The 23,956-nt window shown below is 48.3% G+C and overlaps 1 protein-coding gene across 2 annotated transcripts in view; it reads left to right on the top strand.

The window, feature by feature from the left end:
- Positions 1-226: 226 nt before the first annotated feature.
- The window catches only part of LOC104056208 (fibrillin-2), a 127,096-nt gene continuing 103,366 nt past the window's right edge, over positions 227-23,956 (top strand). Inside the window, exons 1-4 of one of the 2 annotated variants that reach the window (XM_009557441.2) lie at positions 227-354; positions 2,960-3,262; positions 20,179-20,261; positions 22,118-22,216. In XM_009557441.2, the coding sequence (XP_009555736.2) occupies positions 3,093-3,262; positions 20,179-20,261; positions 22,118-22,216 (352 nt within the window). In that variant the 5' untranslated portion in view covers positions 227-354; positions 2,960-3,092. Of the gene's footprint in view, positions 355-2,464; positions 2,607-2,959; positions 3,263-20,178; positions 20,262-22,117; positions 22,217-23,956 lie in introns of those variants that run through there. The other variant, XM_054050315.1, reaches the window with a different exon arrangement.

Genomic DNA, 23,956 nt, shown 5'->3' with positions numbered 1-23,956 from the left:
CCTCGCTGCATCCAGCTAGGAAAAACCTTTCCTAATGAACTGCCCCAACCCAGCTTGGAGGAAGGACTAGGTGATAATCATGCCTGCGTTCAGACAGCTAAACCCAACCTCTCCCCCAGCCCCTCCTTGAAGTTAAAGACTTCTTGGCTGAAGAATGCGGTAGGGTTGTCCTCTCACTCCCACTCCTCCTTGCACCCCTTTCTCCGCCACAAGGCCCTCCCCCTGTCCAATTTGGATGAGGCTGTACCTTTTCTTCTCTCCTTCAAGAGTGAGGGTTTTATTCCCTTCTTTTCTGCCCAGATCTCCACTAAACAAAGGAGCTCTGGGCACATCACCACTTTCCAGGACGTAAAGGTATTTAAAACACTTTCAGACTAAATCCAGAGCTCATCGCTGATTTCTTTCTCTTTCTCTGCTGAATTGTTTCTCTGCCTGGTTGTATTTTATTGTGTTTTGCATTTTTTTTTGGGGGGGTGGTGGGGGGGATGGATTTAATTTGCACCCTCAAAGGTTTGGGTTTGAAACCTCTTTCCTGTTTCCCTCCCAACTTGCAAATCGGTTTAAAATCTGATTTAGTGTCCGAGTCTCTCTTTGCTTTGTCTTTCTTTTACAAGTGGGCTTTGATGGAATTTCTCAGGGCTGAAAATAAGTTTTAAGCTGCTTTTTCTTTCTTTATTTCTTTTTTTTTTTCTCTTTTAAACTCTCTTTTGAGGGTATAAATGACTTTTCCAAACTCTCTTACTGAGCCGTGTGTGAACGCTCTCCGAGTCGATCATTTCTCACGCTTCTAACTCGCTCCTCTGTGAGGAAATGGATGCATCTCGACTTTGCTTCGGTTGGAATTTCTCTGTGGAGGCTGGAAATCTCCCGAAACGCACAACTCCCTCTTATTTTTATCACTCCTTTTCCCATTTCTGCTCAACCTGAGGAGCTCTGCAAGTGGAGGAAAACGCTTCTCTCTCCGCTTTTGTCTCGCAGAGAAGAAGCGAATCCCGGACTTGTGGAGCGAAGGAGCTCTGGGGCTGCAGGAAGGGCACTTTCTTTGTCTCTGACTCTGCTTCCAGCCCTGCCTTTTTTTTTTTTTCCCTTCCCACTCTGTCTTTCTCATTCACTGCAGTTGAAATATCAGAGCCTGAAAAATGCATGCCCTCAAGAGCTGTGAGATTCCCAGCTGGGACACTGGGAGCACTGAAGTTTTTTGGTTTATTTTTTTAAAGCCTTTTTTAATTGTTTGGTTTTTTTTTGATTCAGACACATTTTCTGCCTTGTCTGGGCTGATTTTTTTTTTTCCTTTGCTTTGGGGCTGGGCTGGAATGGGAAAAGTGCTGCTGTGGGAAAGCAAGGGGGACATTTAGGGGAGGCTCAGGGGCCCTATCCCTCCCCGCTGGAGCGGATTCCAGCCCTGGAGCAGCAGATATTTCTACTCTGGGGTGGAGAGGGGAGACCTGTGAGGATCAAACTTTGGGGTCTTGAGGTGAGAGATGCTTTCTGTCCCTCCGCCAGCCAGGAGGAGGAAGGATGTGTCCCCCCCAGCCCCATTTTTCAGGTGCAGGCTGGGAGATTTGAGGCATGGGGGAGATGATGGGGCTGGGGGTGGGAGGAAGAAGAAGGAGCAGGAGGAGGGGGTGCTGTCTTTGGAGCACGTTCCTCCTCCGTCTGTTTTATGGAGCCCTTTCATTGTGCTTTCTTGTCCCCTCTCTGATCTCCCACAGCTTGGCTGCTCCTGGCACCCCACATCAGCACCCGGAGGCTTCGCCACTGCTGGAGCCGCCCAGGGACTCCTCATCCCCTCAGCGCCCCACAGCCCGGGCTGACCCCCAGCTCCCCTCTGGGCTCTGCCCCTCGGCTCTGCTCACGCTGACCCCAGGCAGGACCCATGGGACCCCCTCCACCTCGTCACCCACCCTTAGGGGCGAGCGGGGCTCCCGCCTCTTTTTTCCTAGGAAGGACCTTATTCGTCAGGCTGAGTTTGGTCAGGGTGGAAAGACTCTGCCCTGCTGTGTTTCAGGGCCAAACGCTGGATTTGGCCCCTGCCCGGCAGAGCTGGGGTGTGGTGTTCCCCAAAGTGTGTCCACAACCAGAGGTGCCTTTGCTGCCTCCATTATTCCATTCCCTCCTCTCCACAGGGGCTTTGCGCTCTGTGTCATCCCTCTTCCCGTGGCCTCTCATGCTCAGCTGCCTGTCCCCGCTCAGGGAAGATCCTCCCGCATCCCTCTGGATGCCCAGCCCTCCACTTTCCTCCACTGTCTTGTGGAAACCAGGCTTAGCTTAATGTCCTATGTCTTTAAGCTCAGTCTTCCATCTCACTCCAGCCCACAATGACCTTTTTCCCAAGCCCGGCGCTGGCACACATGTCCATCTGATGGGTTGGCCAGCAGGCCACTCCCTTAGCCAGCTAGAATGACGAGGTATATCTAGGAGGATTGTTTTCCAGCAACTCATCTCCATGCCATGGCTTGTCTGGACTACAATGCAGTCAAACAGCACTGCAGGACCAGAGAAGATGGTCCATAAGTAGGATCTGCTCTTTCTTGAGGTTCTGGTCTCCTCTGGCTTTGTAGCCTTGCATCCCCTGTTGCTCCTCTGAAGCGAGGTGCTATGCTGAGGTCAGTCTTGTAAACCCACCACCATCTGGAGGCCCAGGACAGATGTGCTTTTGTCATTCTTTGTCCTTCAGGAGAGCAGGGACATAGATTCAAGGGGAGAACTATGACTCTTGGAGGTCTTCTCTTGGTTTCCAGCTCTTGAGAAAGAAAGATTTGGCAGTGCTGTGATTGGGAATGACAGTGGGAACGTGCTTGGCTGTGCGTGCAAGGAGCCAAACCCAGTGTGAGTGTGTACCCCCATCGTATCAGCTTTGGGGAGGGGCTGCCTGAGGTGGTCAATCATTTAAAAAACGTGAAAGCCCTTAAGAACTCTTGTGTTTCTCTCTTTCTTTTTCCTCTGTCTTTGCTTCTAGGAAGGGACCGGCAGGACGGCACCTTGGCACTTGGGGGCTGCTGCCAAAACCCATCCTCCACCAAGGCAGCAGGGACCCTCCAGCTGGAAGAAGCTTTCGAGGCAGCCGGGGGAACTGAGGAATCCGTGCCATCATGGGGGTATTATGGCTGGCCAGGTTTATGCTGGGATGTACGGCATTTATGTACGTGGAACAAGCCCAGGGTCAATATGAAGGGGACTTGCAGACAGATAGATTTGCAGGCTACGAGGAAAGACAGCCAGCAAACAGAGTGAGAAGAAGAGGCCAAGACACTTTACGAGGGTATGTTGAACGTTCTTTTCTATTTTATAAAGCAGAACTTGGTTTATTGTCATAGCACATGGAGACTCGCTTCCAGAATTGCCTTTTCTGTCCTTTCCTTGAGCTCAGGAGGGATCTGCTCTGTGGATCTCTGGCAGGAGGAAAGCTCACGCCCCAGGGGACAACCAATGTCAGCAGAGGGTTGTGCGCTAAGCTCTGCTGCTTTGTTCAGAGGATCTCAGCACCTCAGGGCTCACCTACCAGCAGTGTAAAGAGCCATCCACACCCTGCGTGTTTATGGGGTGGATGCTGGGTGTTTACCTGGAGGAATGGCTGTGGCTTTCCACCATCACTAGTGGAGGTGGTGTCAACTCAGATTCTGACCCTAGAGTTGCCTTCGACTCTACCTGTCAGTGCTCCGGGCTGTATCGAGGGGTTATTGCCCCCGAATGGCTGCTGTTCGATGACGATCGTTGCTAATGAGGTGTCACGCTGAGTCTCGTGTTGGGCAGCATAGTTATGTTTTACGGTCTCATCTGTAGACAAATCGGTGTGGGAGCTGGACCTGTGAGCGTTTTCCACCTGAGGAGGGAGACAGGGCTCAGCTAGAAAATCCTGAAGCTTGTGCTGGAGCTCAGCTGTGTTTGCATGCTCTCAAGATGGTTCCTGGCCCCGGCGTTGATTCTGGGTTATTTTAAGTCTGCCTGGCTGTAGTTCTTGGAAAGTGTTCCTGTGTCAGTGGGCAGAATCGGAGCAGAACGTGATACACGCGCGAAGCCTGGGCTGTGCCAGAGTCCTCCGGCACTTGCTGGGGAATGCGTCTTGAATGGGATGGAGTGCTGCGCTTTCAGCCCAGACAGTCAAATGTGTTTGGGCTGGAGCTGGAACAGAGCGCCTGGCCATCGAGCTGCCAGGGCCGTGGGGCTGGCAGCATCTGCTCTTGGAATTCAAACGTGCGTGGCCACTCCCTCAAGCTACAGCAGATTTGGAAAAGATGGGCAGCAATTGTCCTGGGGGGTTGGTCTTCTCAAAAGTAGCCGCCAAACCCAGACGTTAGCTCACTCACAAGGTAGGGACACCCTGTGTCTCCCCTAATATGACCCATAAGTGCTTTCCCCATGCTCCTCCTGGAGACCCTCGGATAAAACATCCCGAATCTGTATGGCTATTGAAGATGAAGACTGTTTCTTGAGTAAGTTGGGATGACAGTCTACCAGATCCAGAGACTCTTGTTCCTCTTGGCTGCCCAGGACTGTATGGGATTAATTACTGTGCTCATAATAGGGATAGAAAGGATTGGAAGGAGTTGATGTATGCTTGGATAACTGTCTCACACACCGCTGTGAGAAGAAAGGAAGGGCAGAGCAAGGAAATGATGAATGTTTCCATTCCTCGTCGGACGTAGGAGAAGGTCGCTTGTGTCCAGGGGTCTTCTGGGACTCTGACTTAGGTGACCAGATTCTGTTTTCCAAAATGATTTACAGTTTAAATCCTTTCAACTCTTGGTGAGTCTGAAAGGTCCAAATCCCAAGTGCGTTTTAACAATGAAGCCCAGATTCCCAAGCTGGAAATTACTTCTGAAACCCCTTCTCTCCTTTAAAGCCTCAGGCATGGACAACCATTTAAGTAAAATAATACCAAATTATCAGTTGTGTAAGTTCTTAGCGGCCACACAGTAAGTTTGAGGCAGGGTCAGAGTCGGGCATGAAGTGTCTGGCTCCCAGTCCCCTGCAGAGAGCTGAGGGCAATGCTGCTGCCTCCTTCATCTTCTCTTCTCCCGTCCTCGTGCCCTCTGAAGCAGTTGCTGTAGGAAAACAAAGAGCCCCACTGGGATAAGCAGAGGGTTTGTTGTCTCTGCAGCTATAATTCAAGCCAACTGAAGAGTCATTGTTTCTTGGCCCTTGGGACAACAGCCTTGTTTCAAGGGAGGGAATCACGGTGGGTAACGCAGGGGGAGTTGGCAAAATTCAGAGCGGCTGGAGCTTCTGCCCCAGGCGCTTCCCATGCTCCACATCAACTGACCCTGGCAATCTCCTAGGTTTTATATCCAAATCTCTTTCAGGATTTCCAGCCCTAGAGCCGTCTCTCTCTTTAAAAATCTCTATTTTACAAGCAGATTAAAAATCACTTGAGATGAGAAACCTATCGAAAAGCAATGTTTTAAATGATGTTCTGTTGGGTTTAAAAGGCAACTGCGGAAATCACCAGCTGCAATGTTTGAGATGGGCCTGAAAGCCAGGGAAAACCATCTCCTGCAGATCCACAGACTCAGGAATTTTTGTTCTATCATAGAATCGTGGAGTGATCATAGAATGGTTTGGGTTGGAAGGGTTCTTAAAGCCCATCCAGTTCCAACCCCTGCCGTGGGCAGGGACACCTCCCACTGGATCAGGAGCTCCAAGCCCCATCCAACCTGGCCTTGAACCCCTCCAGGGATGGGGCAGCCACCACTGCTCTGGGCAACCTGGGCCAGGGCCTCCCCACCCTCACAGCAAAACCTTTCTTCCTCAGGTCTCATCTTAATCTCCCCTCTTTCAGCTCAAAACCGTTCCCCCTCGCCCTGTCCCTGCCCTCCCTAATAAAGAGCCCTCCCCAGCTTTCCTGGAGCCCCTTTCAGCACTGGAAGCTGCTCTGAGGTCTCCCCAGAGCCTTCTCTTCTCCATGCTGAACAACACAAACTCTTTTGCCCTCTTCATCCTTTATGCTCTTCCTTGAAACAATTCTGGAGAGTTGCAGCGGTGGATCAACATCTTCCCTTGGGTTTTGTTGCCTTATGCTATTGGGAATGTTTGATGCTGACTTTGTTGCGCTGCTTTGGGAAAACTGAGAAGTCATAACTGAAGGTTGGTTTGCTCACAGACGAGCACCGCAGTAGCAAGAGGAATGAATGAACAGTGAGTTTTGTGGTGCAACCTGACATTTAAAGGAAGGTAGGGTTGTCTTTTCTTAAATTTGGTGTTATTTTACAACGTAGCCGTGCCGCTGGCTTATCTGAGCACGGCGATTTATGGAATCATCTGTTCTGTAATGCTGCACCTCTAAACACACATCTCAACTTCTAAACTCATTTATCTGTTGTGTCCATTTTAACCATTTCTGACACCATTTCAAACATTGGCTTTGGTGTTTCCTTTCAAAGACCCAAAACATTGTTTTTCAGAAAGGTACACCAGTTTCATTTCAACTTTCATCTGGAATAGCTCTGGTTCTGAGGCTTTCTTTGGTTCAGAGACTATCTTGGTCCTGAGGCTTGCATGAAAGGAATTTAAATAGGACTGGAATTAAAATGCAGCAAAGCTTAGCTACATCCCATGGGCATGGACCAGCGGCTTCCTTGGTGAGCCCTGGGCCACCACCCCCAGCTGCTGTCCTGCACACTGGTTTCATTTTCTGTTAAATATCTGCTACTCCTACATGTCGCACGTGATACAACCAACTTAAGGTTGGAAAAGACCTCAAAGGTCATCCAGTCCAACTGTCAGCCCAACACCACTTTATCTACTTAACCATGTCCCAGAGTGACGTGTGGGGTTCCTGGAAAAGTCTTGAATAAGCCCAAACAGCACCGAGTATCTGCTCTCTTTTGGTGGCAACGTATTTTGTGTGAAGTCCTAGACAATTAGAACTAATAGAAATACGTGGAATCGTTTAATATCATAGAGCTTGTAGCGAGAAATTGCTCTCTAGTACCTCCAATGTCCATCGCAAGCTCTCCTGGGTGACATCTGGAGTGAACCGTGGCTGGGTATGAGGATGGCTGTAGATGTCTTGGTGGTAAAAGAAGCTTCAGCAATGAAGGGCAAAGACTGTATATGTTTCTGCTGGAAACATATTTACTTAGAGCTTTGTTCCCATTCCAGTCCCCTTTAATGAAGGGAAAAGTATGAAATAAATGCAAAGCATGGAATAAATGCAAAATAAACAAGCCCGTTATTCACCAATGCTTTTACAAATAACAATTAATAATGTAATGAGGAGCAATAAATCACAGCCAAAGCCATGATTTAATCTGTCCTTAAACTCATTAAAGCAGAGACAATTTAAAATGACCGTCTCCTGAAAGGAACAGCACTGACAAATCCATTTATGAGGCAGGATTTGAACGGGATTATTAGTTTAATGAACTACTGAACAGTTTCCAAGAGCAAGAATGTGTTTAACAAAGGGGAAAGAAAAGATGATTAGTCTGCGGCCAGCGGAGCTGTTTGCTGGCAGAATGATTTCCTGTAAGTTCAGGGCTGCCTGTTTTTTTCAAGTAAGAAGAAAGGCTCAGCTATAGCCTGGCTTGAAATACAACTAATTATGTCAAGCTCATTAATTATGAAATGGCCACTGCAATTGAGAAGATGGAGGAAGAAGGGGTGTTTGGGGAGGCTTTAGTGGTGCCTCTTCCATTGCTCTGACCCGCAAAAAGGCATGAGGTGAACTGGAGAGGGGCAGATTTAGACCAGACGCGAGGAGGAATTTTTTCGCGATGAGGGTGGGGAGACCCTGGTCCACATTGCCCAGAGCAGTGGTGGCTGCCCCATCCCTGGAGGGGTTCAAGGCCAGGTTGGATGGGGCTTGGAGCAACCTCATCCAGTGGGAGGTAGCAGGTGGGTTGGAACTGGATGGGCTTTGAGGTCCCTTCCAACTCAAACTATTCTATGATTAATTAATTATGTGGAATAATGGGAGTTTCCAAGCTTCTCTGCCATAGATTTGTGACAGCTTTTTATTTTCCAACACAATACTGGAGAACAGGGAGGAAAGACGCACTGGGAGTGCAAAAGACCAGCACAGGAGGAGTTGCTGGGTTGTAGGTAAACTCTCCACCCACCACCCCACGCTTGGTGGCTCAGGCCCTGTGGAGAAGGGAAAGCCATGGGCTGTGGTTCTGGGCAACACAGCCTCAGTTTAAACTGGAGCTGACACTGGGATGGTGTTTAAAATTAAGAGGAGATTGGACAAATTAGAGATGGGCTTTACCACCTCTGCCGTTTACTCTAGAACAGATAATTTTTGGCAGTGTTTTAATCCAGCTCCATTCCTGACATCGCAGTTCTACAAACATCTGAGTGCAGGAATTACAAAAGAGTGTTTTGGATAAGCAGTGATTGTAATTTTCCTCACTCTCGCTTTGCGTTTATCAGAAACGTGTGCCCTGAAGAGCTGGTGCCCAAAACCAACCGGCATTTTCAGATGTTTTGTGGTTCAGGCCCTGATTCTGCCCTGCCGTGTCCGAGCATAACATTTGAGCGCTGGAACAGGCTGCCCGGGTGGAGTCACGGTCCGTAGAGGTGTTTAGAAGATAAGTAGATGAGATACTTAAGGATATGGTTTAGTGGCAGGTAGGTGTGGTTGGACTCGATGTTCTCAGAGGTCTTTTCCATCCTGGTGATTCTATGATATTAGTTGACTTCATTGGAAGGAATAAGCCCTAGGTGAGGAATCAGCAGATTGTTTCTGCGGTGTTACCATCTCTGCTCCTCCTGTAGATCCAGTGAGAGGTCCTGATTTCCTCAGAGTCCTCTAAATGCAGAAGCTCAGCTTTCGTTCTTTATTAAAAACTTGATTTCTTGACTTGAAGTTGTAGAAAACTCCTTTGAACGTGAAATCACATTTAGAATAAGAACCAAGGTGCTACTAAGAGGCAGTAGGAGTTAAAATGTCCCATTTCTCCATTTGAACCTGCAGTTCAGGCAATCAGACTCTGTCCTACTGCTTGTGCGCTGTTTGTGAAGAAGACCCTATAACTGCAGTGGTTTAAACACTTGATCAAGCCAATGTGTGGGGTGTGTCACTAACTACAGCACTGGTACCGTGCGCCTCTGTAGCCAAGGAGGAACTTCAGAATTTCTTAAGAATTGCTGTCTGAAATGGACTGTGCTGCTTGTGGTTGCCCACACGTCAGTGCGGTTGGACTAGTTGAGCCCTGTAGGTCCCTTCCAACTGACTTATTCTGCTCTGTTCTATTCTAAATACCAATTTCATGGAATCATTAAGGTTGGAAAAGACATCTAAGCTCATCCAGTCCAACCATCAGCCCAACCCCACCGTCCCTACTAAACCATGTCCTGAAGCGTTGGGTCTATGTGTTTTTTGAACCCTTCCAGGGATGGTGATTCGACCACTGCCCTGGACAACCTGTTCCAATTTCCTTACAAGACAGTGAAATGCATGTTTGTGGATGCGTAGAGGACTTTCCATCTTCAAGGAGGTAGCTCTAGGGCATCTCCACTTGGAAGTGAAGATGACCATGACATGGAAGAGCACGGTCAAACTCTAGCAAAGCTTTCTTGCTTTCTCCCACCACATCCCTGCCCTGGGAATGATGTGGGTGTCCATGCTCCAAGGCTTGTTAAAGCTGAGTTTAGAGTGAGCGTACATCACTGCAGTAAAGGTGGAGCTGGAGCTTCTGTCACTGTGATCCCATCACCTCCTGAGCACTTCTCAGCTGCTTTCAGGTCCACGTACTCCACACACGTAAACCTTGACACTTACTCGTAGAGGCAGAGGTGAAATGCTACGAACAGCAGAAGGAAGGAACAAAATTAAAGCAGCAGCTGGAAACTTCTGACTTAAGACTCTTGTTCCTAAATTTTCCTTTTCTCTTGATTTATATTGTGAAGTGGTTGATCTTGGACTTCTGGCCTAGGCTGGTTTCTCTTGTTATTGGCAGAAAACATGAAGGCAAGTGTTGGCATGAGAAAAGATTATCTGGCGTAGAAGTTAATAGGTTATATAGGTTTTGTTTGGAAATTTTAAGAGGTAGATTTGAGGTTTTGATTTATTTCAGAATTTAAGGGGGGAAAAAAAAACATGGAAAAGTTGGTAATGCTGCTTTCCGAATGAAAGTGTTCAGCAGTTCCTGGAAATAAGTTGCATCTGTAGTCTTTTTGTTGAAGGAAAGTCTTCTGTACGGTTCCTTGCTGATGCATGTGATTTAAAGATCAATGTGCACAAATAGGGGAAGATTTTCCCTACAATCACTCATACAAACTGCTTAAAGATTGGAATAAAGGGGAAAAAATAGCATTATTGATGAAGAAAAGGTGCATAGCAGAAGATTTTATGGACTCCCTTTGTAAGAAACGATATTGTGAACATTATTTGGCTTAAACTTGGCATTAACCTAATGAGATGGATTCCAAACCCTATACACACTCTCTGTAAGACTCTCCTTGCGTTTTGCTTCATCCCTTTGATGAAACTGAATAAGAATCATGCATCTTTGACAAGTTATGTCCAACGTTCCCCTTTTCTTTTCATAATTTTCAGCTAAAATTCAGATGTCGGCCCTGCTGTTGGCTTTACGTGGCTCAGGTCACGTAACCTTAGGCAGAACTTTGTTGTCAGCATAGAGATTTATTTTGATGTGAGCATGGTGGCAGCCAGGAAGCCTCTTTAGCTTGGTGTCCTCTCCATGCATGTGTGCCTGGAGTCCACCCGTGCATGGAGTCCTAGGAGACCGGCCTGGGCACAGGGAGGATATTTGTACTGGGGATCCAGAGGTCCCCAATAGGACATTAGTTATTTTTTAGCTTTCTTCTCCGCAGGTCCCTGATAGGAGGCTGGAGTGAGGTGGGTGCTGGTCTCTTCTCCCAAGTAACAAGTGGTGGGATGAGAGGAAATGGCCTGGAGAGGTTAAAAATATTACAGACACAGCACTTTGGGACATGGTTCAGTAGCCACGGTGGGGTTGGGGTGACAGTTGGGCTGGATGGGCTTAGAGGTCTTTATAGGTTGCCTTCCTTGTAATCTCTTGCTCCATCACCTCCCTGAAGACCTTACTGGTAGCTGCATCTCAGCAGGAGAAGGAAAGGGGGCTGAGATACGATGGTCTGTGGTCTTTCAAGATGACATCTCTATATTTGAGGTGGCATTTCCCCAAGACATGCAAAGCTGCCTTCTACTGTGAATTATGGTAGGGAATTCAGCCTTGGGCACAGAGGCAGAAGTACCATCGAACATTAAAAAAGGACCATTTAATGCTGTTTCAATTTGAATCCAAAGACAATTTAATATGTGTTTGAAGCAGAAATGTAAAAACCATCTGGGGAAAAAAGTTAATTTCTCCTCATTTTCTATCGCTATAAAAATGAAAACAGTGAGCACCTGAGTAACTTTGTTTGGGACTACATAATTGCTCAGCTAAAAGACATCTATTTTGATATTGTGCATTTTCCTAGTTAATTAAATAAAATGCTAAATTAGGTGCCGAGGCTAGCTTTAATTTCAGATCATCCATTCTCTAGGAAAAAAATAACTAAAACATAAAAATAGAGATTAAAATAACTGCTTCAATGAAGGCTTCGTTTCTGTTAACTCAGATAACCAAGAAAAAGTGGTCTCTGTTCACTTCAAATGATCTTTCTTGACCAGGAGCCCCTGGTCAGTGCTGGGAGGGGGAGCAGTCGGTGAGGCACTCTTCCTCTTCTCCCCCAGCCCTACCTGTTCCCTTCAGGAGAGCCACAGTGGAGGATCAGCAGCTGAATTCAGGGGCTTGAAAGCCTCAGCTTTCTTTGAGCACCTTCCATCAAGATCTTCTGAGTCCCATTTACTCAGCCTGGCCTCAAGGAAGGGCTCCATTAGCATTGCAATGGTTTGGGTTGGAAGGGTCCTCAAAGCCCATCCAGTCCCACCCCCTGCCATGGGCAGGGACACCTCCCACTGGATCAGGGGCTCCAAGCCCCATCCAACCTGGCCTGGAACCCCTCCAGGGATGGGGCAGCCACCACTGCTCTGGGCAACCTGGGCCAGGGCCTCCCCACCCTCACAGCAAAACATTTCTCCCTAAGATCTCATCCCAGTCTCCCCTCTTTCAGCTGAGAACCATCCCCCCTTGTCCTGTCCTTGCCTTCCCTGATCAAGAGCCCCTCCGCAGCTTTTCTGGAACCCTTTCAGTGCTGGAAGTCTGCTAAACTCATAAAATTGCTCCATCAGTGAAATAAACACTACCAGAACATTTGAGCGATCTGATAAGTCAAGAATGAAGAGAACACAAATATGCTCCCCTTTAGGCCAAGGATCCAAAAGTCAGCATTGTTTCCAGTCTGTTCTCACGCCGTGATACAATCCCAAATCCCTCAGGGTGGGGAGATGCAAGACCAGAAACCACTATCACATTTGGCAGTGATTATTTTCCCCTTGGTGATGGCCACTGCGACCAAGGGTGACTGATGCCTGCAGTGGTGTTCCCCAGTTATTGGGAGAGACAATCCCTGGGGCGCGGCACAGAATGAGGCTAAGATGAAAACCAAAAAATATCTTGAATTACAGGAAAAATTTCCAGCTCGGATGGAGAGGTGGGATCGGCATGCCTGGAAAAGCCACAATCTTCAGTCATGCAAGACTAGAGAATGTAGTGGCGACACTCATACAAATTCATCTTATTTGACTCTTCGCACAGGCCTGAATTTTCATAGAATCATGGAATAGTTTAGGTTGGAAGGGACCTCAAAGCCCATCCAGTTCCACCCCCTGCCATGGGCAGGGACACCTCCCACTGGATCAGGGGCTCCAAAGCCCCATCCAACCTGGCCTTGAGCACCTCCAGGGATGGGGCAGCCACCACTGCTCTGGGCCAGGGCCTCCTCATCGTGAAGAAATTCTTCTTTAAGTCCAGTCTAAATCTCCCCCTCTCCAGTTTATACCCATTGGCCCTTGTCCTATCACTACAAGGCTTTGTAAAAAGTCCCTCCTCCTTACTTTGTGATAAGAGAACAGGCTGTAGGGGGGCAAATAAGCCAAAAATCAAACTTGTGTGTTTTTTCCCTAAAATGGCTCTTCTGTGGATAGCAGACAGCCCTCCTTTTTGCAGTGTTGAATCAGGAATCCTCCCTATGGAATGAGCTAAGTTGTCACTGATTTGATGAGCTTACAGCAAAAGGTAACTCTGAATGGTTGAGGGAAATCTCGTGGGGGCGATGGCCTTATCTAAAGCTGGACAAGAAGTGCTCTGAGAATTGGCTAAATCTGTTGCTGGATGGTTTGGTTCCCCCATAAATATTTCTAAGTTGAAAGTTGAAGACGGAAGAAACCCTGAAAAGAAGAGACGGGGAAGGTGGCGACTCTAATCATGCCAAGAGGTTTTGATTTGCCCAATCTGAGCGGTCAGAATCGCTGTCCCACAAACTGGAGGGGTTTGCGGAGCAGAAGAGAGATTTTTCCAGACTCGAGATACCCAGGGAATATGAAGAGAGATGAGTGGAATAACAATTAAGGATGGAACAGTTTGATAGACTCCTAAAATTAGGAGATTGTGCTCAAGCAGAAGAGGGGGAAACCGCTCCTCTGGACCTGTTGGCCATGCTTCTCCTCATCTAGCCCAGGACGTGGTCTGCTGTGGATTTCTCCCTGTCCAACCTATTTTGAGGACCAGCAGCACTGATCAAGGCTCTTATCTCTTGATCATCTGTTTTGTGGCTGGGCAGTTGTGTTGTGGTGCTTCTCATCTGGAAATCACCAGGTGTCGGTCCTGTGTGCTGGTGGGAAAGTCGTCGCTCCCCCTTTTGTAAACCACTGGGCTCCATCCCCACTACTCGCCTGCACGGTTGTACTTTGGGAGGGCAGTTTTTACTGAGTGTTTTGTTTGAAACGCTTAAAGAAAAAGGAATTTGTTCTTGGTCACTTGCCCAACTTACATCTGGGACCTGGTAAAAGCGCAAGCCATGCTTTTATTAACAAAGTCTTAGTTTACAAAGTGAAGCGGTATGAATGGCTGAGAGCACCTCCTCCGTAACCATGACTTATCCTCACCAAAAAAGCAGAGAAGAGCTGCAAGAGAGATAAAGTGCTCGTAGCTCTGCCCTTACCAAGAAGCTCAAACTGGTCTGAAGAACCATTGCTCGGTGCAGCTGGACCTTCTTAGCTCAGACTCCTTAGGCACTGGAACAGGCTGCCCAGGGAGGGGGTCGAGTCGCCTTCCCTGGAGGTGTTTAAGGAACGGGTGGATGAAGTGCTGAGGGACATGGTTTAGGGAGTGTTAGGAATGGTTGGACTCGATGATCCAATGGGTCCTTTCCAACCTTGTGATTCTGTGATTCCCTTGAATGGAGAACATCGTGGAAAGTAGCACTCGGGAGACAGTCGCAGTGCTGAGGACCTGTTCTCACCCAGCAGAAAGAAGCTTTGGGCTGTCTGAAGGAGGGAAGTAAAGAAGGAATAAATAAGGAGAAGGGTCTCCGTGCTCAGGCAGCAGATACCCAGCCCAGACTTTTGCAGGCAGGCACGAAAAAAGCAATGAGTTGGGAGAAGCGTTTGCTGCACCACTGAGCAGGCACCAAAGCAGACTCATTGCAGGGTCACAGCTGGGGGAATCTCAGTCAGGGGGCTCTGCTTGGTGAGAAGAGCAGGAAATTGGCCCAAGGTAATGAACTACACTGAATTCTTCCTGAATTAATATGTTGAATCCCCCTGGATGAGGCCAGGGAGAAGGAGAATGCGAGCAGCCAGAGAGCAATCCCTGTGCAGACCAGAGCAGCTCTGAGAATTACCCCAGCCCTGGCAATCCACCAATTTTCATTCATTTCTGTCTTCCTCTAATTTAGGGAATGGAAATACCACTTTTGAAGGCCAGGGACAACTGAGGTACACTGATTGCTCATGACAGGGGAGACAAATCCTGGCCTGTTGTTCCTGCTGTCTGGAAAGCACACGCTACACGTAGCCAACGGTTCATTAGCTGTGGGTCTTGCTGGATGGCAGAAGTGCTCCTTGCAGGACACTGCACTTATTTATTACCCAAGTCAGCTCTTCAGTGACTGCGCAGAGCTTCCTGGAGAAGGTTTGGAGGGTTCATTCTTGCTGGGTATTCTTTCTTCCGTGGCTGGAGGAGTGGACAAAGGCCTGTGTGCATGGGCGTGTGTTGACGTAGCTGTGAGTGAAAAGCTCAGGGTGACTTAGTTTTTAGTGAGCATGAGTTTGCAAAGCATTCTCAGCCTGGACTTCACTGGCTGTGCTGTCTGCCCTCTTCTAACTTTAACAATGAGTGCAGTTCTGCTGGGCTTAGACCAGACATCTGGCAATAATTGGTAGGATTGAGTCCTTTTTCAGCTACTTGCTCAGCTATCAGGCAACAATTCAGTGCTCTAGGCTGTCTTTCCCAGGCTGCTAACAGGGACAGATGCTGCTTGCTGGTACCCAGGTCCTGTGGGCAGTCTGGTGGTATGGACTGGCTCCCAGTCCCTGCTCATGCCTCCCAGTCCATTTTAGGTATGGGAGAAAGGCTTCCCTTGCTAAGAGGGAATTTTGCACCTCATATGGCCATAGCTCAGCTCAGCTCTGCTCTACTCCAATGGTTTATTCCTGCGTTCTCAGGTGGAGCAGCTTTGGTGCCATCAATTGTAATTCATGCTTTCTTTGTCTCTGCTTATCTCTAGAATCCTATTGTTTATTTAAAGTGGACAAAGAAGACATCATGGCCAGCATTACTTTTCTCTTTGTCCTTTCTAGTGTAGAATCATGGAGTGGTTTGGGTTGAAAGGGACCTCAAAGCCCATCCAGTTCCTCCCACTGGATCAGGGGCTCCAAGCCCCATCCAACCTGGCCTGGAACCCCTCCAGGGATGGGGCAGCCACCACTGCTCTGGGCAACCTGGGCCAGGGCCTCCCCACCCTCACAGCAAAACATTTCTCCCTAAGATCTCATCTCAATCTCCCCTCTTTCAGCTCAAAACCGTTCCCCCTCATCCTCTCCCTGCCCTCCTTGATCAAGAGCCCCTCTCCAGCTTTCCTGGAGCCCCTTTCAGCTCTGGAAGCTGCTCTAAGGTCTCCCCAGAGCCTTCTCTTCTCCAGGCTGAACAACCCCCACTCTCTCAGCCTGTGCATATTCCCTTTCATTAAAACAGTTCTCTTTAGCATCTGGGCTCTTTCAGCCTTTTCCTGGGCTGCACAGAAGGTGATAAGAGAAGATCTGCCTTGTATTGGCAGGGCTATTTTTGCATCAGCTGAACTGTGGGGGTGGACCAGCAGCGTGGTCCTTTGCCAGCAAGTCCTGCTGGAAAGGATAGGCAGGAACCCGTCAGCTCTTATCTCCATGGCTCTAACACCCAAAGTAGACGTCATGCAGGCGTTAGCACCATCTCAGCAGTAGAACTGTGTCTTTCCTGGACCGCATCGTGTTTGGATAAGACCTCCTACTGCTGCCTAGCAAGGAGGCAAGGCTGACAGTGAGTAAAGCTGAGAAAACAAACCTCTTGATTATTAATTGTTATGGAGTTTCTCGATAGTTTGTAAATGCCTGTGGATTTTGATTATCAGTGGGGCAGTTGAATTGAAATCATTTTTCCTCTAACTTGGACATTCCCATTTTTAGGAGCTCTTCACCCCAAACTATGTCTGTAGTTTTCTATTTAAACACCCAAATGCCATGACTTTCATCCACATCTTCCTGCTGACATGGCTTTCCAGTTTGTATTTCTTGTGATCGAGACAACCGCTATGAATTTGAAAAGCAATTTTGTCACAACCTTGCTAAAGATGGCATTTTTTTTGCTTACAAAAGTGTTCTCCTTACTGAGTTAATGCTTTGGAATCCAATCCCATTCTCCCTCTGGGTCATTTCTGTGACACCATTAATTTCAGCCCATTCAAAATGTATTCGCCCCATGTTTTGTTTTCAAACTCTGCTAATTTTTAACATATGCTTATAGAGGTTCAGTTTTGAAGGAACAATTGCGATCTTGTAGTTGAGCCTCTGGTGTAACGGGGCGCCCAGGACCTCTCCCAGGATCCCTGCACAGAGCCTGATGAAATCCGTGGCCGATTGTCTTTTAGGAGGAGGTAGTCTTTGCTGCTATAGTTCAAAATACCCACTTCATTATCGATTTCATTCAACTTCTACTTTCTTCTCTCTTAGTCTATGGGATTGATGCCAGATACCTCTTCCTTCATCGCTTCTGACAAAAAAGATGGTCTTCTGCCTGATAAAATGGCTATATAATATTTTTTAGTCTCCAACAAGGCGTGGAAGAAGCCTTGAAGAAGCCTGCAGCCAGGGTGCAAAAATCATTAGTGCAATAACGTTAATGACTGCCTTCCTTGCATTGCTGTTCACATCCGTGTGTTGAAAAGGGGAAGCCAGGAGACAGATTTAGCTGGAAGTCAAACTGCAAGATCTGATGGTGGCTATGAGTTGTCTGGGCCACCTACACATTGTATGGAGTGTCCTGTATCAAAAAAAGATCATTCCTCCATCCCTTCATCCATCCATCCATCCATCCATCCATCCATCCATCCATCCATCCCACATACTGGGAACCTGAGGGCTGAAACTTAGGCTTTATAGGGCCCCCATCTGCTCAGAGTGAACTTATCTTCCCAGTTAATGCCAACCACTGACACGTGTCTGCTTCTGCCTGGAGGTTTACACTCGACTATCAGAGGCAGCACTAGTAGCTTTGTGTTTTATCCAACCTAACGCAACAGGAACTGCAACCCCAAGATGTTCCTCCATCTACAGGGAACCTTCATCCGTATCATCAGAAACAGCTTTGCCTTCAAGGTCTCCTTTTAACTTCTAAGCACAGGAGGAATAACAGATGCCCAGAATTTGGAGAATGTGGGCTTTTTTGAAATCAAAATACACATTTATTCTCCACTTCCAACTATGAAGTGGAACACTGAGCTATTTCAGCAGAGCCCTTGACTCTGTGTTTGCAGGGATGATGAAGGAGGTTCTGCATGGCATTGGTCAAAAGCAGCTTCTCTCCAAGGAGATCTTATAGTGACCTTCCAGTACCTGAAGGGGCTACAAGAAAGTTGGATAGGGACTGTTTACAAAGGCTTGTGGTGATAGGACGAGGAGGAATGGGTATAAACTGGAGAGGGACACATTTAGGCTTGATATAAGGAAGAACTTCACGATGAGGGTGGTGAGACACCAGCCCAGGTTGCCCAGGGACGCTGTGGCTGCCCCATCCCTGCAGGTGTTCCAGGCCAGGTTGGATGGGCCTTGGGCAGCCTGAGCCAGTGGGATGTCCCTGCCCATGGCAGGGGGGTGGAACTGGATGATATTTGAGGTTCCTTCCAACCCAAACTATTCTATGATTGTGTGCTCTGGGAAAATCAGAACCGGGAAGCAAACCAGCACCCTTCATTGCACCGAAAATCATTCAGTGTAGTCTGTGGTGCTCAGGGATCTTCTAATCACCATGAAAATAAGCTGAGATCGCTTTGACATGGGACCCTCATTGCTTAGCAGAGGATTCTTTACAGCTTAATCTCAATCCAGCTCAGTGGTTTTGTCATTAATGCAAATACCGCCCGGATACTTTTGCTATGGGAAAATATTCTACTTCTCCCCTTCTGGAAAGATGCAGCGTATCCGCAGCCCATCTGCTGCATGCCTGCTGCACAGCTGCTGCATGCGCCTGCCCACGCGCTGCACGGCTGCTGCGTCCCTGGGTTGTGTCCGCTGTGCCTGGACCCTGCGTTTGCCGGAGGTGCTCTGCACAGCTTCAGTGCGACTGCTGCGCAGACGCTCTGTTCCTGTTACGTCTGCCGTGCATCCTCCGCTGCGTGTTTCCAGCACAACGTGCTCTACGGATGCTTTGTCTTTTGTGAATCTCCTGCGCATCTATTGCAACCACGCTGAAAGGGGAAGGCTCGTGTGTGCCTGGATACCCGATTCAGGGTGTTCTGGGATCCGCTAGCCTCTCCCAGCCAGAAAAAGAATCTGCTGCCCTAAAGCTCTACAAGTTCTTGCCGAAATCCAGATTGGAATCTGATAGATGGGTCCTACAGAGTGCCCAGGGCGCACAGCCTACACCTTCCTGCTCCTGGCTTGCTGTAGGAACTTGAGAATGGCAACCAGAGGAAGAAGAGCTTAAAAAGCAAAGCCCACTGCCTGAAAGTAGAGGGTAAATAGATTCAGACTCCAAAATAAAGCATAGAATTTGAACAGTGGGGATTATTGCTCACTAGAAAGCTAGAAAAAGTGTATGCTCTTTCGCTGGTGATTATAGTTCAAATTCTTACGCTTTTCTAACGTTTCTGCTCCCTCAGCTCAAGTTTCCTTTCTCAGCTCAAGAAGAGCTTGGAGGGTTCCTGGCCGGTGTCCCGGCAAGGTCTAAGCCCACTGTCTACGTTTACCTCTCAACTGCCTTCCCCCATCTGTCTGATCCTCTGAGAGCCCCAGCATCTCTGCAAGGGGCTGCGCTCTCGTGATTCCACACTTGACGTGTCACAAGAGTATGAACATCACCTCGGTTGGTGGTTTTCATGTTTTCTTTTGGGGATTTTTCTTGGAAAGCCTAGTGGTTCACGTCTGGATGTGTAGCTTGGCACAACACGGTGTAAATGCCAAGCTGAGGGATTTGCGTGGGCTGCGTTTCCTGCCGTCTTTGCTAGGTGACGTTAATTAAGTCATCCAACAAATGAAGGCAAGAAGAAAACCATGGGCAGCTTGTCTGATGGACAAGTTGGAGTGTGCAGGAATTCGCTAACTGCAAAAAGGAAGAGCAGGACTTTGTCCACCTGACGCATAAGCGGCACTAAGCAATGATCACAAGGGACAGACGTCCAGCTCCTGTTTAGGTTATCAGGATATTGAGTTGCCTGTGGTCTCTAGGGTTGTCTGGTATTTAGATCTCCCTCATCCCACATGGAAATGCAGGTCTCCAGCTGGCTGGGTCTAACCTTATCCCATACTGTGCTTCCTGTATGGGTAGACGTGGCTGGACCTCGGTTCCTCACTCCTCCGTATGGTCCTGAGAGAGTTCCTGTAAGATCAGAGTGTTCTGCACGAGGAGGCCAGAAATCAGTTATTAAAATAAAATCTGCTGGCTCCTTTTGGTGGGAATTAAACATCACAAAAAGGGAGTGGGTCTTGGTAGAGAAGTGTCACGCAAGTAGCTATTCAGGTGCTCTCCTACGTTGGGTTTACCCAATGGTGCAGAAACAATAGAAACAATGAGAAAAATGGAAAGAGAAAAAAAAATTGTTTTTGATTTTCAGACCCAATGTCTGCGGCTCGAGGTTCCACTCCTACTGTTGCCCCGGCTGGAAAACGCTGCCCGGAGGGAACCAGTGCATTGTCCGTGAGTATCTATTTTCCTCTTAATGGCCCCAAGGGAATGAACTGCCGTGTGGGAAGGAATGCATATCTCACACTTCAGCAAATGACTGAACATTTCATAATCCACTGGGACAGGAGCAGCGATGGCTGGGAGTTCTCGACTCCGCTGGTCTTGATTAAAGCAAGGTGGCTGCAATTGGTCCCGTTTAACTCATGGCCTTTTATCTCCTGCCAAATTGCCACTGCGTTCCTTGTTGCACGACGGTTTGCGTGCCTGCTTTAGAAGATTAGCCTCAAGGGAAAGCTCTTGGTGACTCCTGAGAAAGTTATTTTAGAACTGCTTATTTAGATGTAGTTGCTAGAACAGCAGCTAGATGCTGACATCGCAAACATGATGTCATCAGACAGTGTCCGCAAGCAGGAATCTGCATCTTTCTTTGCGTGGCCACCTGCGGGATGCTGATTTACGTAAACCACACCTCTGTCTCAGCAGGCAGTGTTCCTGTTGGGAGTAGAGCATTACTGGATGCTCAAGTGCTGATATACACCTATAAAACCCGTTGAGGGGCTGATGTTTTGCAGATCTGTAGGAGAAAGGCATGACCTATAGGGAGATGAAGGAGCCTGTCCTTCAGAGGATGGTCCCATGGGAACTGAAAGTCACCTCTGCAGTAAATAGAATCATAGAATAGTTTGGGTTGGAAGGGACCTCAAAGATCATCCAGTTCCCACACCCCTGCCATAGACAGGGACATGTCCCACTGGATCAGGCTGTCCAAGGCTCATCCAACCTGGCCTTGAACCCCTCCAGGGATGGGGCAGCCACCGCCTCTCTGTGCAACCTGTTCCAGGGCCTCCCCACCCTCACAGGAAAACATTTCTCCCTAAGATCTCATCTCAATCTTTCCTTTTTCAGCTGAAAAACTTTCCCCTTCATCCTCTCCCTGCACTCCCTGATCAAGAGCCCCTCCCCAGCTTTCTTGTAGACCCCAAGAAGAGGCAGACAGCCTCACCAAATCCTCCCCATCATCCTGTGGGCGGCGGATGCCCCACCAAGGATACAAGGCTTGGGTTCAACGCTGGCTGCAGTGAAGGGTTAAGGTACTCTCAGCCTAAGAGCTGCTGAGTGGCATGTGGGGTTAGCGACACTCTGCTGACTTTTCTCATCGCTGTAAAACATGCCATCTGGGCTGAGGGTCCTCAGGGGGCTCTGTGTTGTAATTGTATTTATAAAGCACACAGAGATGAGATACTTTCATGGGGCTCTAATAAAATCTGTGCTTACACAGGTGGGACGATACTACCAGCCATGCTCTTGGCTCTCATGGCACAGGAAGGCGGAAGAGATTAGCAGGGGTTCCAGACAAGGAAGGATGGGGATTGATATGAGGGCATCCCGCTGATGCATCTCTGGCTGACTCAGGCTCAGCCCCTCATTCAGCAGGAGATGCATCTCGGAAACAGCTGGTTTCCTCAGTGCCAGACCACGGACTGCAAAATGCTTCATGGAAACACTCACATTTTGAGGAAAAGAACAACCTGGCTCGGTGCAAACGTTGCTTGGCTCTGCTGAGAAACGGTTTTAACAGGCGAAAGTAGTGAAACGTGTCTTCCTCATCCTCTGCTGCTGAAAAAAAAGCGATGTGGTAGCAGACCAGCCGCAGTCTGGGTAAGAGGAAGATGTATCCAGGGTCTCCTTATGAACACGTGGGTCCTTCCACGCGTTGCTGTGCCCGTGCCAGGTTCCTCAAGAAGTTCCCCAGGTTATTATTCTTGAAAGAGAGAATTTCACACCCTTTCAGCAGCCAAACCCACATCTGTGAGCAAGTTCCCAGACTCGCACATTGTGCTGATCCCTGTGTCCTTCTCTTCCTCCAGCAATTTGCAGGAATTCTTGTGGCGATGGATTTTGTTCACGGCCAAACATGTGTACGTGCTCTAACGGACAACTTTCTCCCAACTGTGGCTCTGCTGGAGGTAAGAGAACATTGCTGGTGATTCTTCTCCTTCTGTAGTAGTTTTGTGCTCTCCTAAATGAAAGGAAACAGCTCTGTGGGCATCCCACAGACTTGGTGGATGGGCAGTGAGGTTCTAATCTGAACTGGGCAGTGGCCATGAAATCTTTCAATCCTTGTGGCGATTTTGTGAAGGCTCTTCACTGGCCCTGATACCTGCAGGAAACTGCCAACCTGCTCACACTTTCTCCTCCTTTGCTATGAAAAATACTCCAGGATGCGGCTCAAAAACCACATCCCGCAGCAGCAAATAGTGACTCTGCTGCCAAAGATTCCCTCCACCCCTGGCTGTTTCTTGAAGTGGAATTAAAGCTGTCGCTGCTTTTGTTAACAAAATAAATATTTTTTTCCAATGGAAAAACTTATTAAGTTTTCCCGAGGCTGTGATTTGGATGTCAGGGAGAATTGCCCGGCGTTTTTAACAAACCCCAGTGACTCGATGGAGTCGCGCGCTGGCCGAGCTGGGAATGCAGATGCCAGTTTTTCTGCTTTATTCTCCCATCTCAGACGTCCAGGATAAAGATCTGAAAAGTACTGGGAAGAGGACTGGGTGGCTGAGATTTCTGAAAAACAAAACTTGGGAGAGGGCTACAAAGTTGGTGAAGGGTTGAGAGAGGAAGACGTGTGAGGAGCAGCTGAAGTTACTTGATCTGTTCAGCCTGGAGAAGAGGAGACCAAAGGGAGACCGCTCTACAGCTTCCTCATAAGGGGAAGAGGAGGAGCAGGCGCTGAGCTCTTCTCTCTGGTGACCAGTGAAAGGACCCAAGGGAATGGCAGGAAGATGCCAGAGGAGGGTTAGGTAGGACTTTAGGAAAATGTTCTTCACCCAGAGGGTGGTGGAGCACTGAAACAGCTCCCAGGGATGCCATCACAGCATCAAGCCTTACAATATTCCAGAAGCATTTGGATAATGCCCTCAGACACATCGTATGAATTTTGGGGTTGTCCTGTGCAGGGTTAGGGGGTGGATTCAATCTTTACGACTTGGGTCATCGTATGATACTAAACTGCGGAGGACTCAACAGGGTGATAGTCTCGTATCAAGAAAGCAATTCCTCTGGTAATCCCTGCAGGATGCATTCAAGACCAGATCCTGCTTGCCACTACTCCATTACCCTGTAGGACATGACTCTGCGTGGAAAACACTCCTGCTTGACTTTAAATCCTGATCGCTCCTGGCCTTATGTGCTCTCTGGATGGGAGATATTTCTCCTTTCTGCTCCTTTTTCCACTGGGTTGTATTGGTGGAAAGGGTTCATGGATGAGTCAATTGGTGGGAAAAGACTCATGGATGAGTCAATGGTTGTTGAGTAAAACGAGTCATGTGCTGGTCTGGATGGAGGGGATCATAGTGAAGAAGTCAGGGGGAGGTATGATCCTCTCTGCTCAGGACTAGCGAGGCTGTGGCTGTGTCTGAGCTGCCAGTTCAGGGGGGATGTGGGGAAATGGAGGAAGATGGATCAGCAGCAGGCTACAAAATGATTGCAACTGGAACACATGTCCCGAGAGGAAAAGCTGAGGGAGCTGGTCTAAGAAGAGTCAAAGAGACATCTAATCCTACCCTGTTACTGCTGGAAGTGCAGCTAGAAGGTGGTGGAGCCAAACCCCTCTCAGTAGCGGCAGGTGATGTAGTAGAGGTTGACGATATTCTCCTTGGGATCCCAACATTTCTCCTTGGGATGTTCAAGCCTGGAATCTCTGG

Source organism: Cuculus canorus, chromosome 27, assembly GCF_017976375.1.
Source record: "Cuculus canorus isolate bCucCan1 chromosome 27, bCucCan1.pri, whole genome shotgun sequence".
In the NCBI taxonomy this organism is placed as follows: Eukaryota; Metazoa; Chordata; class Aves; order Cuculiformes; family Cuculidae; genus Cuculus; species Cuculus canorus.
The sequence above is the reverse complement of the archived record's forward strand: the minus strand, read 5'-3'. Positions and strand labels throughout refer to the sequence as shown.